This window comes from Patella vulgata, chromosome 5 (genome assembly GCF_932274485.2).
Source record: "Patella vulgata chromosome 5, xgPatVulg1.2, whole genome shotgun sequence".
Classification (NCBI taxonomy): domain Eukaryota; kingdom Metazoa; phylum Mollusca; class Gastropoda; family Patellidae; genus Patella; species Patella vulgata.
The window spans coordinates 57,135,556-57,155,624 of NC_065883.2; the positions used below are offsets into that span (position 1 = coordinate 57,135,556).

At 36.3% G+C, this 20,069-nt stretch overlaps 2 protein-coding genes across 6 annotated transcripts; one reads left to right on the top strand and one right to left on the bottom strand.

Annotated features, from left to right (window-relative positions):
* The first annotated feature begins 1,342 nt into the window (after positions 1-1,342).
* On the top strand, positions 1,343-5,178 carry LOC126821383 (importin-13). The gene has a single exon (XM_050549794.2). The coding sequence runs from the start codon at positions 1,917-1,919 to the stop codon at positions 4,782-4,784; it is 2,868 nt and encodes a 955-aa protein (XP_050405751.1). The 5' UTR covers positions 1,343-1,916; the 3' UTR covers positions 4,785-5,178.
* Positions 5,179-8,034: 2,856 nt separating this feature from the next.
* Positions 8,035-19,519, bottom strand: LOC126820744 (beta-mannosidase). 5 transcript variants are annotated; one of them, XM_050548847.2, is made up of 16 exons: positions 18,100-19,519; positions 17,743-17,891; positions 17,251-17,450; positions 17,026-17,093; positions 16,408-16,577; positions 15,785-15,956; positions 15,367-15,533; positions 14,633-14,770; positions 13,606-13,685; positions 13,027-13,214; positions 12,078-12,257; positions 11,386-11,483; positions 11,068-11,215; positions 10,241-10,551; positions 9,209-9,400; positions 8,035-8,899 (listed from the first exon to the last, which is right to left on the bottom strand). In XM_050548847.2, the coding sequence occupies exons 2-16, from the start codon at positions 17,782-17,784 to the stop codon at positions 8,666-8,668; spliced, it is 2,388 nt and encodes a 795-aa protein (XP_050404804.2). In that variant the 5' UTR covers positions 17,785-17,891; positions 18,100-19,519; the 3' UTR covers positions 8,035-8,665. The 5 variants fall into 5 exon arrangements, 4 of the variants coding, with proteins under 4 accessions (XP_050404804.2, XP_050404805.2, XP_055957400.1 ...); XR_007680120.2 differs by lacking the exons at positions 8,035-8,899; positions 9,209-9,400 and having other exon boundaries at positions 10,431-10,551; positions 10,985-11,215; XM_050548848.2 differs by lacking the exons at positions 17,026-17,093; positions 17,743-17,891; positions 18,100-19,519 and having other exon boundaries at positions 17,251-17,385.
* Positions 19,520-20,069: the final 550 nt, after the last annotated feature.

The following is a 20,069-nucleotide window of genomic DNA, read 5'->3' on the forward strand; positions in this document are numbered from 1 at the left end:
CGTATTATGCCGCCGTGCCTGTCCAGTCCGTCTGTCCACATGTCCACAGTTTGTTTGTGGACACTCTACAGATCACAATTGTATCCAATTTCGACGAAACTTGAAATATTGGTCTACCTCCCACCTCAGATCCTTTTGATAGAAGCATGTATTGGACCATAACTTCATGGATTGTTTGAAGAATCACATTTTTAGCTTGTGGACACTATAGAGGTCACAATTTTCATCTGATTTTGATGAAACTTGAAATGCATGTTTATAACCCAAAGATCTTGGTTCCATTCGATATTTGCACATATCAGATAGTAACTTCCTGAATTATGGTCTCTGATTGTATGAAAAATCGTGTTTTTAGCTTGTGGTCCCTCTAGAGGTCACAATTATCCGACTTAAAAAATAAAATGTTCAAAAATATCACTGTTACACCGCAATGTCGGTTGAGTTCAAATTTTGTGAAAACTGGACCGAATAGTCAGGGTAGAAAGTCTATTCATGGACCTTATAATACAATTATAAGGTCCATGGTCTATTCGTACAGTTCAGTGGCAGAGAGTGCAGACGGGAGTCCAGGGAGGGTGCTCTGGCAATGTTCGAATATTTTTTACAATGTTTCCCAAGGGGGGGAAATAAACATTACCATTTAACATTTTTTTTTTTTTTTTGTGATTGTGATAGCGGTCCACGGATTAGGAGAGACAACACTTGTCTTGCCCCAGCTGCTAGCAACCTACACAATGACAAAGTGAAAGTGTGAACTCAAAAGCCTGGAAATAAGGCACCAAGCTGTCACTGACATGATCTGGCACAACTCCAGGGTTTATCAGGCACAACCCTCACACGGAGCTGTTTGGTAGGCTAATTCTTATTGAGCATAAAAACAATGTTGTCCGATCTTTCTTCGGAAACTGGTGCAGAAAAGTATGAAGTTAATATAATTTGTTAGTTCTTAAAATGGGGAATGCTCACTCGTCCGCGGGTTAAGTAGTCCATTGTTAGGATATCTATTGTTAGGATTAGGGTTCATTAGTCCACCGATATCTATTATTAGGGTTGGGTTATTGATACACATATTTATGGTATTTCTTATAGCGGCGGATTAGTGAACCGCTCTCCTTAAAATGATCCAAGGGAAATAACTCCAATAAAGACGTCCATATTGTTATGGTTAACTCAGTTAATCTCCTAGGTGAAAACGGCTGAGATTAAAATTAGATATTAATCAACATACATGTAGAACTAACGCGTATTATATAACTATCACAGATTTTATTGTTTTTGGAGAGTTTTACCTTGAAAATTTGGTTTCATCCAGAGTTGCCTCCCATTAGTAATACAACCAATATGGCGGCGACCATAGTCACAATTTTATCATCTTGTTTACATCATATGTGAGATGAACTCAGTGTTATTTATACTCACAGTTCTAAATTTATCATCCCGGGTGTTTGTACCTGAATACAGCATTGACACAACTGGACAGCGTTCATTTGCTGGTTTGAAAGTGACGCTGATTTCAACCAAACGAACAATTGAGTCGTCAGTTTCGAGATCGAAAACGGTGCCAATCATAATATTCCGGTATTATTTTTCAATGGTAGTGGCGTAAACGAAAAACCTTTTAACTTGGATTTCAGATTCCAAATCCTATTGGTTTGTTTATTGATATCTACAACAATAACACTACAACGATAAAGCATCGGCTTAATACTGCATGTTGATTAGACATTTTTAGACATAAATTAGAGTTAGAGTGTGTAGACAAGTGTTTGGTACGGTACAGTCATAGAAAATATAATTCCCTGTGTTACTGAATGAAGGCCTTGAATTACACCCAGTTCAACAGATTGGACAATTAATTGGTTATACTGGTAGTATAAAATTGACTGTCGTATTCAATTGTTCTTATATTGTAAATAATGGCGTCACAGTTCACCACTGAAAATGTTGAACAAGCTGTGTTGCAGTTTTATTACAATACGAATATTCAGCAAGAGGTACATAAATGGTTGACTGCTGCTCAAGTTAGTCCTGAGGCATGGTCCTTTTGTATCGAGTTGCTTTCTGAGCAGAAAAGCGGTGAGGTGCAGTTTTTTGGAGCCAGCACACTCCATGCTAAGATATCTAGATATTGGCATGAAGTTCCAGTTGAACAATATGATTCTCTTAGAGCTAAACTTTTGGAAAAGATTCTGCAGTTTTCATCTGGTCCCAAAATGGTGTTTACAAGATTATGCGTTGCACTATCATCCTTTCTTTTGCGCTCGGCACCTGAACATTGGCCTGATCCAATTCAAAATTTAATAACAACATTTCAGCAAGAAAATATTCAGAATAATAACATGGTTCAAAGATGTAAAATACTTCTAGAGATATTGAAATTAATACCAGAAGAATTTTTTAGTACCAATCTTACACACAAAAGAAGGGTTACTTTGCGAATTGAATTACAGAAAGGATTAGGTTTAATTCTCCCCATAATACGTGGACTATTGTCTCCGTCCACTCCTAGTGATATTTATAACCAATCCCTCCGAACATTTTCCAGCTGGGTTGAATTTGGTATTCCAATGAATGATGGAGAAGAAATAATTCATCATGTGTTTCAAGCTCTGCATAATCCTGATTTATTTGAGACAGCTGTAGACACTTTAGTAAGTGTATTTTCCCATCCAGACTCCCATCGATTCCCTTACACCATCCAAAAGCTATTACCACAACTTCACCTTCTCCAAGAAATGTTTCAAAAAGCAATTGATGATCTGGACATTGAGAAAAGTCATGGATTGTGTCGCATAATTGTAACCATAGCTGAAAATCACACGAAACTAATCACAGAATCAGCGCTTAGTGATGATGAAGCTCATAGAAATAATGCAATGCATCTAGTGAAGATGGTTTTGGGATGTTCTTCACTTCCAGGTCATTTTCCGGTAGATGAAGGATGTAGTGATCAAACATTCACCTTCTGGTACATTTTGCAGGATGAACTGGTAGCTAATGACGCGCCCAGATCTAACCAGCTTATGATGATCTTTCAACCAGTGTATTTTTCACTAATGGAAGTGTTGCTGGTAAAAGTACAGTACCCAGAAGATAGTGAATATGAGTCATGGACAGCTGATGAGCAGGAACAATTCCGATGTTACCGTCAAGATGTTGGTGATACCATGATGTATGCCTTCAATATTTTACGAGAACCATTGTTAGGATATTTGTGTGGTGTTCTGAATAGAATTGTTGAAAGTTCTGGAGCTCAAAACAATTGGCAAATGATTGAAGCCATATTCTTTCTTTTTGGATCTGTTGCGGAAAGTGTAGCACTAGAAGAAGGACAACATCTTCCAAGTTTGCTTAAATTACTTCCAAGAATTCCTTTTATTAATAACAAACTTATCTCGACAGCCTTATATATGATTGGTTGTTTTGGTGAGTGGATGAACTATCACCCTGAGAGTCTGTGTTGTGTGATTCCTTTACTTTTACAAGGACTTGGTAACAGTGAAGTAGCAACAGCAGCAACAATGGCACTGAAAGATGTTTCAAGGGAGAACTTGGATCATATGCAACCTTTTGCTTATCAAATACTTAGTGCAAGTCAGAGTGTACTGGAGTCCAATGCTTTAAAGGGAAGAGATAATTTGAGGTTGATGTCATGCGTGGGTCAGGTTTTAACAGTTCTACCATTCAATGAAATCATGCAGTATTTAGATCGTATTTTATCTTCTCATATCCAGCAGTTACAACAGCTAGCAACAGAGGAACCATCAGCAGCTATAAAACCCGCTTTACAGTTGAAAATTGACCTAATAAGTTGGTTGTTTGCCTCCTTAGATACTGAAAGAGAACCAGCTGAAGATGAAGGTGTAGAATCCAGCCCAGTCAAACCCTCCAATGATGGTCCCAAACCAGTATTTGTAGTACTTCAAAAAATAACTCCGATTTTACATGCTGTTGTAACTAAATGGGTGGCGGAAACTACTATTATAGAATCGGTGTGTGCTCTCTTTAAGAGGGCTTTAAGGACATTGATGGATGATTTTCTACCACTAGCTCCAGATGTGATACAGATGACTTGTCAGATGTATGAAATAGTTCCTCAAAGTCCTGTACTAGACTTGGGCAGACAAATGATCCTTATGTTTGCTGCTGACCAAAGTCAAGCACATCTTATCAAGGTGCTGCTGTCAACAATTTGTGTTAAAACTGTAAAACTGTGCCAAACAGCACCACGAGAAAATACTGATATAATTGAAAGCTTTATGACATTACTAGCTCAGGTTTTAAAGAAGGTTAAACACATGTTATTAGAAGAAGGTTTTAATTTAAATGAACTGTTTCAAGCTGGATTAATGGCAATGACACTCCCCGAACATCACACTGTTAGGTCTGCTTGTTCATTCTTATGTGAATTTCTTCAAGCTGGTCTTGAGACACAAGCAATGAAACAAGTTATTGTTGATAATGGCCTTCATTTGGTGGACAGGGTTTTGCAAGCTATTGGGGGCAACTCCCCTAGGGGTGTTATTGAGCATATAGCGGACATTATACTTTACTTGAACAAACACCATTTTGAATATCTGTCTCAGTGGCTACCAGCCATGATGGAACGTGAAGGCTATCCATCTGCTCAAGCGTCGAAACAAGATAAAGAACAATTTGTAAAAAATATACTGCGTGAGCGTGTGAATAAACGTAAAATCAGAGACATAGTAAAAGAATTTACCCTACTGTGTCGTGGATTATTTGGAACAGAATATGTAGCCCAAGCAGCAGCACAGCTTTAATACTGATTTGTATACTTTATAAACTTATCCTGAAATAATTGCAATTGCGATATAATATGTTAAGAGCCGAAATATGAAATCGTAGTTGAGTAGAAATCTTGGGCTATTGAAATAAATATTGTTAGGACATTGTTTGAACTACCGGTAAATGAAAAGTGCTAAATAGAATGATATTCGTTTTATCAATAATTGTGTATATACTATCGTTTTTGTTTCTCCGTATCTTTTTAATTTATGTGATATTGCTAAAAAAAAAAAAGTGCTGATATAATTTCCAATGTTTTTATGGGTTTTTTTTGTGAAATCTATAATAAATTTATTCATTTGTAAGTATTTACAAAAACTATTCCCCCTATGTACAATGTGAATATGCAATATAAATTATTTTAAATGATGTGATGTCTTTTTCCGTTATTCTGTATTTCAGACTATACTATTCAAAAAAAGTAGGGGATATTTGATTTTGGGGGCATAATACTAAAATATGCAAATGACTACGAAAAAAGTCACTATAGAAACTAACAGAAGAAACATTTCCAGTTACATGTGACGCCCAAACGCACCAATAGCTACCGCATGGAATGCAGGTGGTGCTTGGGATCATCATGGATGTCCAACCCAAGATTTGCACGACTCTGACTTTGAATGTTACAGTCATTGTGGCATTGAATTCCAGGGTGGAAACATCAGTTTAATTGTTTTAGTGACCAGAAAACAAATTTTGATATGCGTCGACTTACCCAAAATGAAAGGTTACGTGCCCTTGGCATGCTACAGATCGGCACAACACAGGCGGTTGTGGCGCGGACGATGAATGTTTCTCAGTCTGTCATAAGCAGGCTATGGTCCAGATACCGTGATACACAATCTGTACAGGACAGACCACGCTCAGGTCGACCAAGGGCGACAACTCAAGCCCAGGATCGATTTATCCGTACCTTGGCCTTGAGAAATCGTGTCATCACAGCAAATCAGATCAGCGCTCGTCTTCAAACAGACACTGGTGTGAGAGTGAGTGGCCAGACGATTCGGAATCGACTGCATAGGGGTCACCTTCGCGCCCGACGTCCTCGCGTGATCCCTTGTTTGAGAGATCATCACATTCGGGCAAGACGTCGTTGGTGTAGGGATCGTCAACACTGGGATAATCGACGCTGGAGCAATGTGATGTTTTCAGATGAGTCAAGGTTCACTGTTGATTTTTTGGACAAAAGTAGGAGGGTGTGGCGTCGTCGAAACGAGCGCTTCCAAGACGTTAACGTCATCAGACTTGAGCGATTTTGGGGTGGTTCTGTTATGGTGTGGGGAGGCATCACTGTTGCTGGAAGAACGGCTTTACATGTTGTTGCAGGGCGTGTTACAGGCCAGTACTACCGGGACAACATCTTGGCAGTCCATGTTGTGCCGTTCGCACGACGTCATGGTCGCCGTTTCATCTTCCAGGATGACAACGCAAGATGTCATAGGGCCAGGATCGTTACAGGTTACCTCCAACAACAGAACATCACCACATTACCTTGGCCAGCACTGAGTCCCGACCTCTCCCCCATCGAGCATGTCTGGGACATGCTTGGACAGAGGTTACGTCAACGTCAACAACGTCCTGCCAATGTCCAAGAACTTGCTGCTGCGTTGCAACAGGAATGGGACAATCTGGACCAAAATGACCTTAGACGTCTCATTAGGAGTATGCCACGTCGGACCAATGCTTGTTTGGCAAACAGAGGAGGATTTACCCGTTACTGACTTGGTTGTGATGCTGTGGTAACTTTGCTGTTTGACCCCGGGTATCATTTTACCCTTATAATGGTCAGTCTGTGCCTTACTTAGTCTAACGATCATTTGGAATAAATCGATGAATGTGAACTTCATTTCATTTTGTCATTTGTTTCTTCGTCAGTTTCATTAGGTGACTTTAATAACACTTAAAAATCAAATATCCCCTACTTTTTTTGAATAGTATATATTAAACTCAAAATATTGTAATTTTACATATCTGTGATTTTAGCCACACTTAATTATTATGATCGTGCACCCAAACGACACCGAATTTATTGGTTCACAGTGTCGGCATTGATCATATCATTAGTATTGAGCACTAATATTTAGTCTTAAATTTATACCATAATATAACTAGGGGGTTGGATGGCCGAATGGTTAGCACGTGCGTGCTGTATCATAAGGTCTGTCATTGAGTCAACTGGCGTGGTTTCGAATCAGCAGTTGTACGTGACAAGGAATAGGGTCGCCTGTCCAACCTCCTGGGTTTTCTCCGGGCCCGTTGGTTTCCTTCCACTGCTAAAGACCCCTACGCGCAAGCGAATTATAGAAATAAAATTGAACCATGTGTTAGTCCCGAAATTACCTAGTTTGTGTCGAGTGAACGTTAAACCCCGTCACTCTCTCTTTCGCCATATTATACTAGAAAATAGGGAAAGTGTATTTAGGCGTGAATTTGAACATTTTGGCCCGGAACTGGTCCCAAAACGCTATTAATCTTGTTCTTCTTTTGTGGCAACGTTCTTCTGTGACGCAAAGTTTGACTCCCGGTCCATATATACTGGTATTTGTTCTACAATAGTCTTCTCGCTAAAATAGGTGCATGTCCTTCCTTACGCCCTTGACAGTTTCGATCGAAATAACACATTTCACCGAATGCGAACTTGACGTGCCCAACGTAACGTGATCCTATCGGTCAGAGATGTTTGGGGAACGCTATTCCCAAATATATTTCGATGTAAGTCATAAATATTTTGTATTTATTAGTGCGACACCAATATTATCGTATAGAAGACTGTATTTTGAACACACCAATATTATCGTATACAGGAAATCTTGGGGTAATTTTACCTAATGGGTTTATTATTAACACCAGTAATTGGGGTATTGTCATAATTATGGTGTCTATCCATAACCGTTGGCATGTTCATTCTTGTAGTCTTTTCCCGAATTGCTCTTTTTGCCAGCGACTTGACATGGGAAACAAGTCGGAAAAGTCCATGATATAGGGCCTAGCCCACCATTGTATTAGGGAACTGGGTCAACAGTATTAACTAAAAACCTAATGAAACTGAAAAATATTAAAACAAATTAATTTCAGGAGAAATTCAAACCGTTTCACAAAGGTAAGGCAACCAAGCGACATTTACTGCTGATCAGTTTGTGAGAAATTAGCATGGAAAGATGAAATTTGTTTTAGTTTATTTTAATGCACTGTTTAAATTAACACAGTGAACACAACATGATCTCACTTTGAAAGGTACACTATAGCTACACTATTCCAGAGTGAAATCACAATAGGCTGAAATCAATTACAATGTAACATGTTTTATTATTTCATGCACTGTTATATCCATAATCTATACATATATTTGTGACTGTCGTTTGTCTGTATGTCTGTCTGTTCGGGGTTGGCGACTACACTAGGTCTGCCTCGAGTCTGAAATTTGAGGTATAGGGGTAGCTCGGACCGGGGAGTAACATAGGCCAGGTGGCGTTAGTCTACCACTTCCGGTTTCGGAGTTATGACCCCCGAGCGAAGCGGAGTTGGCGGCTACACTAGGTCTGCCCCGAGTCTGAAATTTGGGGTATAGGGGTAGCTCCGACCGGGGAGTAACATAGGCCAGGTGGCGTTAGTCTACCACTTCCGGTTTCGGAGTTATGACCCCCGAGCGAAGCCGGGTATCCTGCTAGTGATTTAATATAAATCATTAACACACCAACAACAAGCTGGCCTTTAATACCAAAAACACCGCAACTTTCCTTTCACTCACACATACATTCCAACATTTTAATCAGCTTTTCGAGAAATCCTTTGTAATATAATTTATTCGATATTTTCCTTCATTTGATATTTAGCATTGATAATCATATTGTCCGATCTAATAATACATATTCATTAAAGATTTAACAGTTAAAGATTTTTTGAATGTATCTAGGTCTACTGGTTGCCAAGAAGTAAACGTCAACTGAAGTAAAGGATCTTTCATAAGAAAGCCATTATCTGAAAATCTTCCTGATATGTTGTAGGCATTTATCCATACAAACGGTGCTATATTATTGGTTGATAAAACAAGACTAAATTCAGTGGCTGACTGAGATGTAACTTGGTTTATCTGAAATATACAAAAATAAACTATCCAAAAAATACTTTCAGTTTGCACACATTGATACTCAACAACCCAGATGGGACATCCTCCGCCGCAATCCGCCACACGGCGGTTAGATAAAAAATAATCCATTCATGTACACACATAACATATTTTTCATTTAATTTTTGATGGATTAGCTATTTTTCCTATTGTACATTGTTTATATGACATGCTTTATGCTTGACAAAATATTGATACTTTCAATCATATGCCCTACCAAATGTTCAAATCAAATTATGGGATCGTTTAAAATAGATATTTTATTTTACTTACAGTTATTTGTGCTTCATTGATAACATCCTGTATATCAGTAAAATATGTTAATGGAAGCCATGATGTACTGGTTGGATTAGATTTAGAGTTGAGATAAAAATAAAACAAACAATTTTTCTGATCAAAACAACCAGCTTCAGATAAAAGATCATCTAAATTTTCTTGAAATATTAAACCAGACGTTTTGTTTAACTGAAATATGAAACATTGTTAACTGAATTATTGAAAATTTGTAAAGAATATTAATTATCATATGTATGTCTATCTATAACACCCGTACCCGATGGAGCCACGGTGGTTCAATGAATAAGACGCTGGCTTGCTAGCCTAGAGGTCTCGGGTTCGCTCCCGGTGTTGGCCGAGAAAGTTCCTCGTGGATTTCCGACGTGGTTTCTCATTGTCAGTGGTGTAGGAAGGAAACTGTCTAGGCTTTCGGATGGGACGAAAATTCGAGGCACTGTGTACACATTAGCATGGATGTAAAATAACCCTTGACAGTTAGAATTCAATATAAGAGTAGGCCGTCGCGCAAAATTTTCGTCATAGCAAACTGCTTGGCGTATGCACGTCTTCATGCCAGTGTAGTTAAACCCCATTTCATTTCCTTTACCCGATTCAATGAACTAAACAAATGGGGTTATTTCGCACATAAATCTGACAACCACGAGAACTTTAAAACTAGAAAATGATAACAACAGTCTAGTTTACGTTACCAAAATTTTTTATATAGCGTTAACCCCGTGGTTTTCGAGATCGTTTTAGTTATTTGATTGTGGAACATGGTGATGGTGGGCTGCAGGTGGGGAAAATAGTTGGAAAGCAAGACTGAAAAAGGTTGAAAGCCACGGCTCCCACCATGGTTACCATGTGCAACGTGAACAACGATAATGTTAAAAAAATGTATGCATGATAAAATATAGTATTGGCTGTCATATTAAACCTGTAACACATTTTGAAAATCATTTCGGTTATAAGTTTTGTGTATGGACCCACACCATTGACAAATATATATTTTATGTTAAATATGCGTACGTGATAAGGAATTGTCCATGTTTTTAATGGTATTAAATTATTCCACGTATACATCTCCATAATAACTGTGTTATCCATAGCCATCACCTTTTCGGAATCAACATTGGGATATATTTCTTTCAGTTCCCGATGTTCTTGTAATGGTCTAAATTCTAGAGTATGAGTATCAGGATGTCGGTCTAAATGATTTGGAATTTCATCTATAACCATGTATATATTTAGATTGGTGCCATTGATGTACGGTGAAATCAAATTTGGATCAAAGAAATGTCTGGCATAGTAATGTATCATCTTCCATTTCAAGTCATAATCTGAATGAGAAATTTACATAAAGTCGCGAAGAAAATTATTATTGCTCCTTTCAAGACACATCGTATATTTTGCTATGAGGTTACTATTAATTTCTTTTTTGTATCAATCAGGGTATATGTTATATGCCTTATGGGGGTAGGGTAGTTTAGTGGTTTAACTCGTGCGCGTGGAATCATAAGGTCTGCCATTGAGTCAAGTGGCGTGGTTTCGAATTTCCACTTGTACGTGACAAGGAGTAGGGTCGCCTGTCCAACCTCGTGGGTTTTCCCAGGGTCCCCCCGGTTTCCTCCCACAGCTAAAACCCCTACAGGGCAAGCGAATTATTGAAATAAAATTAAACCATGTGTTAGTCCCGAAATGACCTAGTTTGTGCTAAGTGGACGCCCTCTCTCTCTTGATCTATATATGCCTTACATGGTTGGTGGATATTACCAAGAGGATTTGTCCCAGATCGGATCCCTGGTCTACTCCATTTTTCGCCTATCGTTTTTATTCAGATGTAGAAAAATGACAACCTATTGATGCCCAGGTTGGAGCTTGCCAAATATCATTTATCTGCCAAAACATCGCTCCCATAGTTAAACCACGACCATCTGCACCAAGCCAGTTAGTATGTCTTCTATAATGTTCTGTTTCAACTCGCATGGTCATTGCTTGGTGTATCTTTAAGATAAAATAAAAGAAAACAACACATATTATACGTATCTAAATGTTCACAAAACGTAATCCATCGTTCATTTGTTCAAAACTACGACCTATGAATTATGTAGCAGGCTAAATTAAATACAATTAAGACCTTTGTAAATCTAAAACTTGTTTACGTTTGCGTTTACCTGTGTGACATATATTAAATCCTGGAATCTTTCTTTAACATAAGGTGAGTTTGGTAATTGTATATGAGTCATGGCCTCAGTCATCATAACGAAATTACCTATAACAGAAACAAAACAGCCAACGAATAATTTCTTTTTATAAAGCTAAATTTGGAGCTATGTCACTAAATAAGGTATTACAGGCCTGGGCTGTATACAGGTCATAATTCTATGGAATACAATTACTGCGACTAGGCTTCTCTAGTCATTATCAAGGCCTGGACTGCCTTCATTGTTTTTATTAGCTACTAAGTATCATTGGTATCGTCACTTGGGGTTGACAGAATTAATGTAGAACCCGAGTTACACACCTTGGTTTGTGAAATGGTCTAGCTGTCTGGCATCGTAGGAAAACATCGTAGAACGTTAATTTTTATAGTATCCCAAAGATTGTAGTCACATAATATTTAACCGAGTCAAAAAGTATATTAGCATATCAAATATTGAAAAGATTAGAAAGCATGAAAAACAAATGAAAGGTTTTAACTTTTTATAACTTAAAATGTTTTTGCGGAGTAGTTACACTTATGGCAATACTCTGTTACTTTTGATAAAAACTAAAAAGAACCCACAGAAATACTAAACATATATAAAAAAAAAAAGTTGCCCCCCAGGAAAGGCCTGTTAGTATTGAAATCAACATGTTAATATACCAGCTGTGTCCCGGTTACGCCAATTGGCGATATAAGACCAATAATCTAAATCTTCTTCTGCAAAAACAGGCTGAAGTGTTTCATAATTACACCAAGATTCAGAACCATATTCAGATGCAAATCTAGGAATTGGAACATTTCGCCAGTCCCATAAATCTACATAGTTGCTGTAGAAATGTACTGAAACGAAAAAAAGGGAAACAGATTTCGAGACACGTTTTCAGATAATCTAGGGTAATTTGGGAAACAAATTAAACAGATAGACCACATAAAAATGTATTACATCTTTAATATTGAAACCAAATCTGAAAACGTCACTACCCGGGCAAAATGTCCCTTCATGTTATTGCAGAAATATCAGAATGTAAACTCCATTTCATTTGTCTATCACGGTGTAAGTAGCATTACTTGAGATGATAATTAAAATTCTCTGGAATACCAAAATACAGCTGCGGCAATGAAATAACGAATACTTCTGCCCCATTTCGTTTGTGATGCTCAAAGTTTGCATTTAATAATGTAAACCAAAGTTCTTTTTAGCAACAATAAAAAAGGAATATATAAATCAAATAGTTCCGGGTAATCTTCCAAGAAATGATGATTAATGGAATTGAAGTTTAGAAGATGTCCGAGATGCTTAGTGGAAGTAATAAACACCAAAAGTCATAATGCAGATCCGTGGAGTACGACACATTCTAACACATCATCTAGCAGTGCTCTGTAAATGTGTAGCGATGGGTAATGAACACGATGCACAGTATGCGTACTCTTTCAAGAACACATTTATTACTTCTCAGGGAACAGTTTGAGTTTTCTATCGTTATAACCACGGGGAGGATAGAAACCATGAAAATAAAATATACCATAGGTTAGTCTCAAAATGGTCTAGTTTTTGTTGCGAGGATGTTCAACACCATTTTGTTTATTGTCGTATCAAGACCAAACTTACCGTCACCAAAATATTCAAGAGTTGGATTTGGAGCAATGCCTCCAGATTGTTTTGTAAGTTTCCCATCCGAAGGACTTGATGATAAATATTCTCTAGTGGTATCTTCTTGTTGTACAATAGATCCAATAGTATTTATATATAACTTTATATAATCTGCTTTATATGGATCAACATCTTTCACTCCAAACCTAAGAATAAGTTTAATACCTTAAATATACAATGTGCAGCATACAATAAATAAACAGAATTGTACAAATAATATACATTAAGCAATATGGCATTTGTGACACTATCCTACGCCACCGCAGTGTGATATCACTATAATATTTATACACATCAACCCCGCCCCCACCCACACGCACACATGTCGAGTGGCTACCCACGTATGAAGGGCCATCCACATTTTGAGTTCAGTACAAGTGTAAAAGTCCCATTTCATAAGAATACACCAAATCAAATCAATTTCACAAAATTCTTTGGGGCTGGTGGTAGACACGCTTTTTCTTAATTCAGCCCCCCCCCCCCTGAACACACACACACACACACACACATTGACTTAGCAAAAAGATTTGATCATACCATCCCTGTGTTATTCCAGCTTCATTTTCATTATTACCAGCCCAAACCGCAATGCAAGGGTGATGCTTAATACGTCTAACCTAAAACGAAAGTAAACATTCACCAACCATTGATTTGAAAACTGGATACAAAATCGGCCAATAATGTACGAACACGTTGTTTGTCATTTACATTTTTCAGACAAAATATAATTTTTCACGACTATATCTACGTCAAAAGGTACTCAACATCTTGGATTCAATCGGATTAAAAAGGGGCCTAGATGTCAAAACGTTTAGAGAATATTATAGGTGGCGCTTATTTACTTTGACCATTCCCCGTTTATATCTGCTGCAGAGGAAGAGGAATTTTGTCAAATTTCCAATGCATAGTATCTTTTCAAATACCGAAAGGAACGGAACCATTTTTGTATTTATATTCTCCTTAGAGATGTAACTTCTGTAATATTGTAGTTCACAATGACGATCAGAGATTTTAAGGAATACCAATTATACCTCCGATTTCGATAGTAACAGTATCCATAACAACGTCAATAACTGATTAAGTAGAATGATTTAAATCGTGGTTTGATATCAACCTGTTATCTAGTTTCTATTGAAATAGTTTTAAGGAGAAAGTACTAATAAGAAGAACATAAACTATTGCGGTAGTTTCAATGATAACAGTTTCAAGTAATGACTAAGCATAGTAATTTGATATTAATCTGATATCTGGTTTCTATAGTAACAATATCAAATAAACAGCTGTTGTCTTGTTTCTATGGCAACAATATCAAGTAAAGATCGGGCTACAGACATAGTAATTTATTAATTAACCCGTTGTCTTTTTCTATGGTAACAGTATCAAGTAAAGATTAGGTTATATGTATATTAATTTAATATTATTCTGTTGTATTGTGTTTATGGTAACAGTATCAAGTAAGAGTTATGTTATAAGCATAGTAATTTAATATCAACCTGTTGTCTTGTTTCTATGGTAACAGTATCAAGTAAAGATAAGGTTATAGGCATAGTAATGTAATATTAACCTGTTGTCGTGTTTCTATGGTAACAGTATCAAGGAATGATTTAGTTGTAGGATATAAAGCTACACTAAACATAAAATCTGACCATATCATAATTCCCAATTCATCAGCTAATTCATAAAAAGAATCACTTTCATAAATCTAGATACAAAAAAAAAATAATATCATAAAAGTGATGCCATTTTTATTCTGTAAGTATTCACCAGTCTTTTGAGAATTCCATTAAACCATTTTATTTAAGCATTTATTATAGCAAAACTGAGCAGTTGGTTGGCTAACATTCGTGCTAATCTGTTACTATTACATAATAGTTCTGTAACCACACCGTTGTATATATACACCTCTGTTAACCGGGTTTATTCTAAACCAATGCATCCAGAGAAATATGGGATTTAACATCTACTAACTGCGTATATGGTAAATACTTTTGCATCAAATACTTGATCACAGAAGACAAACGAAGGGTGTGGGGTGTAATTAACGAGATTGGGAAGACAAGACTGGTAGAACCCATGACTTGAATACACAACATAACCACTATGAATCACGCATTTAGCTCGTTATATAATTTTCATTCGTTATATAATTTTCATTCAAACAGTGGTATCTCAACCTTTAAAACATGCACACTTTAGCACTTAAAGGAATACGATAGGATTTTTATTTATCACTACATCACAATATAAATCTATTTAGCTAAACGAAGATCAAAATTAAAAATAATAGATAGATTTTACCCCTCCACCCCAGACTCTCATTGAATTAATGTGGACCTCAGCAGCTGATGTTAAAAGTATTCTTATTTTATCATATGTCACTCTCTCTAGAAAACTATCTGCTGGAATCCAATTAGTACCCTTGAAGAATACTGGCACGTCATTTATTTTGTAGAAAAAAGTCAGTCCTAAAATCAAAATAATCATATAATCATATATTAAACACAACACTGCCACAGTCCCAGGAAAAAAATACAACTAAAACAGCTTTCTCGTAATTGACCTTAAATTCTCATGTTTGATTTGGCAGAGTTTGAACATTTCTGTCATTTATCATGTTTTACAGCATAAACCACTAACTAGATACCATCAATTAAAGCAAATTATGAAATTGAGATCCTCAATACTTTAAAACAGAATGGAACCAAAAATACCATACCATGTTTCGGATTGTTTGACACAGGAACTTGGACAATTTCAACAGTTCTAAATCCAATCTTAATAGTTTTAGCTGTTGATTCCTGGCTTTTATCACTAGTAAATTTGACTGTAAGTTCATATAAAGATTGATTACCATATCCATTTGGCCACCACATGGCGATATTCATTTCCTGTCAAATCAAAACAAAATGCATGTAATACCATGTTTTAATATTTGAAAACAGATAATATTAGAGGATTATAGGATTATAATGAAACATGGTATGCCTTATATGAATAATCATAAAGTTTAAACGGAAATCCTACCGTGTGATAATTAGTCTTGTTTATTCTTGAACGATTTGGGTCGATGATGCAGTGATCTGGAATCTCATAGAAGGGTAATGGAGCTGGTGATGGTGACGTGTGTTGAGTTATTGCATCCGTTTCACAATCAGGTTCAGTGAGTAAAAACGAGTATGTCACGAATGCAAGAACCAGAGAAGTTTCAGAATAAGTTAGTAACGTCGCTGACAAGGCATGATAGACTTTTATGACCCTAAAGATAATAGTAAGAAGCATTCTAGGCTGCTGCCTTAATGAGGTGGTTGAAACGCCTAAAGCATGAGAGAAAGTAGTTACCTTTGGTATATTCAGAGTATACCGAACACTGCTATTAGCAGAGTTTAATGTAATCACTTGTCTTAAAGAAACAGGTGTTCCTACAAGTTGTGTTTCTAGTTCTCCTGTTGTACTTCCAGTTCTTACGTCAAAATGTACTTCAACATCTACACTCCATGTATTATCACCAGCTGAAAAGTAAGAGAGAAAATATACAAGTTATAGGCTAATGAATTGGTTAATGAATAGTACTCGTGTTCATTTTGAATCATACACTATAAATCTACTTTTTTTTAGCCTTTCGTGGCTTCGGTCTGTCTAAATTTATAAGATTCATAATGACCATATACGATCTTGTCATTTTACTAACCGTCAGATATTGTACACAGCATGACTATTTTGTTTTATTGCTCATTAAATAATATGAAATATGAACACTACCAGAGTATTCTTTCTTACTGACATTATCACACCCACGTTCTAAATTACATCAACATGTTTATAATTACATGTACATCGATATTCTTAACTTTACCCATATATTATTAATAAATTAAAAGAAGCGTTTATATAAGTTGATTTCTCGCATGTTAAAGAATGGAGAAATGATGACGTTTCAGTTCAATAATGCAACTATACCTTTCTTTGTTAAAGCTGAATATTCTCTTATAACAGTTGTATCGAATGACTGGATATAGATGTCATGCCTTAAAAATGATCTTTTATTAAATAATTTTAAAGAGTTTCAATATATACATTTTTATGGAAAGAAAGAGAAGAGCGTTACTCGAGACGAACACATTGTTTAAATCCAACTAACGTAAAGGTTAATGTTATATAAAAGTAAGAGAACTCTAAGCTTACCATATACCCTGCACGGGAAAAGATGGTCCCCAATTCCAACTAAAGGAACATTGAGCTTTACGTATAAATTGAACATGACATTCACCATGTTGGGCTGGTACTGTACAGTTCGGTGGAATGAAGTAGGGCGACTCATTGGCCAACCTTTCTGCTTCTTTTACAGCAGATCTGAAGGCAACTGTTATTGTGTTATTACCAGGCTAAAATATATTTAAAGCATTGTAGTTAAATGGCATCCGTAACTAGCTTACCGAATGAAATTCCAACGCTACGTTTATTATAAAAAATGTGTATTAGTATTACATCTTGTAAACCTGTGAAGTTTTTAAGTACGCTGCCATAAGGCAGCAGGACAGCACAAATGCTAAACGTTAGCCGCTAATCAATAAAATGGTAAGCACAGTATATGCTAAACCTAACACAAATCATGACACAGTAACGAGTACAAGGACGCTTTTAAAAGGAACGTATGGAAATAGGGCATGCATTTACCTTGACAACGTTTTTGATATCATATGTATATCTAACATACATGTTTTCGGATGTACCAATTTGTTTTCCATTGATACTGAGGGTAGAAAACGTATCGAGACCTTCTGCTACTAATATTATATTGTTCTTTTGTATGGACTCAGCGTTTACTGAAACAAAGCAATGATATTTATGATAGTTCTAATTAAATGATTTTGTTCCGTATTTCATTGAAGACTAACATTAAATGTTGATGTAAATTTTATAATAAAGGGATGATGTTAGTTTTCACCTGATTAATTTTCTCTTCACGTGCAGCAATAGGTATTAAATTCTTGAATTGTTTTGTCAATAGTTGTCTTTGTGTTCATTACTCACATTGAAACGATCTGGTGTATGTCCAATCATCAAGCCCAATCCATCTATATTTACCATCATTATCTCTATAATATGGATCTTGTATGATATTATTACTATATAAAGCTGTATAAACACCTCCAGGTACAGTTCCAATAAGGTTATAACCTATAAGTGTAGATTAAAAATATCTCACATTTTAACATCTGTATTCTCAACTACTTGAAAAGCAAGTAGGTCTACTTATTGGCTATAGTTATAGACAAGGTTTGCGAGGCACCGTGTGACCTTCTGATTCCACACCTCCTGTCCATTGAAAGCCTACAGTTAGCAATATCAAATATAGTGTCATTTTGAGTACAACTGGTTTTTGAACCTTATTAGAAAATATAAATTGTACCAGAATTCCGTGTTTACTTAATAATGTATTTCATATAGCTTAGCTAAAGTCTGTTTTTGTAATTTATTTGTAAATTCAAACCCGAGTGCATCCATAGGGGTGGAACGTGTTGATGGATATTCGTAAATATAAAAAGTGTATTAGATTTCCACTGACTTCACAATTACCCTTTCATCCATCAAAATAACTCATCAGATAGAACCAATGTGACTTTTCGTTTTTATATATGACAGGTTTAGTAAAACAGAAACCCTTCCTTTAATATAAACATACGTCCTGATAAACCAATATACCCTTCTGTAAATGAACCTATGGTGTGTGTAGATTACAATCATACCATATCCTGTAAAGATTTGATTACAATAGCTGACCTTGATTTAAATAAAATTGTCATTGACCTATAAATACATAAAGTTAAATTTACACGTACAGATTTTCTTCGATAAGATAAAGAAAATTTGACAAAGATACCCTGTTGTTCACATGAAAGCAAATCTGTTCCATTTGCTACTACTAGAAAGAGACGTTATCATATTTTACATGACCAAATCAAGCTGAGGGTGATGCACCTTAGGGATTTTCAATCCCTTGCAAACTAAAAAGGGTGTCTGCTCTTAAATGACTTTATTCCGTAAAGCATTTACAAAATTAGAATTATGTCCATTTTCGACATTAACTGCAGAAGATATATATATGACATGGTCGAAACCAGCCAGTCCCTATTATAATTGTGACACCATAGTCAAATGTGACACCCCGGTATTACGTTGTGACTATCCTTCAACACGAAACCAAATAAAGGGATGTGACACCATCGTGTGTCAATGCTGTGGGTCACAATCCTATGTTTTCACTCTTGACTTCTCTACAACTCTTGTTTATATAACGGTAATACAGGTCCGGTTCCTAGAAAATTCTTAAAGTAAGCACAAAGTCATGCTTCACTTTTTCTTACGTAAGAAACTTATAAAAATACCGTCCCTAGAAAATTCTCAAGACCATTCTTACGAAAGCACAAGTCAAGTATAAGTCTAAGCACATTGTGACTGGTAAAGTTTACCATAAACCGAGACTACGGTGCTCTTTAACGTCATAAAAACAACTTTGGTATGCGAATTACGTCTTAAATTTGTCGTCTGCTTCATTGACGTCATATACAAACACATACAAACTAACTGAATAATTGTGAGAGCGCCTGATCTTAAAGTAGCCTGTGTGTTTGTAGCCTATTGTTTACTAATTGGCAAATAAATAAAATGGTTTCAGGGTAAGCCTAGAAGCGAAATTTTCTATAGCATTCTTAATTTGAAATTCCTTCTGGAGAAGGATTTTCTCTGTCTTGTAATTGTCTCTTTGGTATCAAAAGGTGTCGGAAATGCCGTCGAATAACTCAACGGTCAGCCATCTTTTTGAAGCAGAAACAGACTTAAGGTTGGTAAGCAAGCCGTATACCTTGCTTGGGACTTGTGCTTAGATTGACTATGTTTAAGAACGAAGTTGTGCTTAAGGTTTTTCTTGGAACGCATAATAACGTTCTTGTGCTTACAATGAAGTCTACTTAAAATCTAAGCACAAGAACGTTCTTAAGAAT

Excerpts from the sequence above, each read along its gene's own strand:
- LOC126821383 (XM_050549794.2), top strand. The coding sequence starts at position 1,917 with ATGGCGTCACAGTTCACCACTGAAAATGTTGAACAAGCTGTGTTGCAG.
- LOC126820744 (XM_050548847.2), bottom strand. The coding sequence starts at position 17,784 with ATGTATGTTAGATATACATATGATATCAAAAACGTTGTCAAG. Across the intron at positions 17,451-17,742 it reads ATATCAAAAACGTTGTCAAG|CCTGGTAATAACACAATAAC; the intron begins GTAAATGCATGC and ends AATATATTTTAG. Across the intron at positions 9,401-10,240 it reads CATGGACAATTCCTTATCAC|TTAAACAAAACGTCTGGTTT; the intron begins GTACGCATATTT and ends TTCATATTTCAG.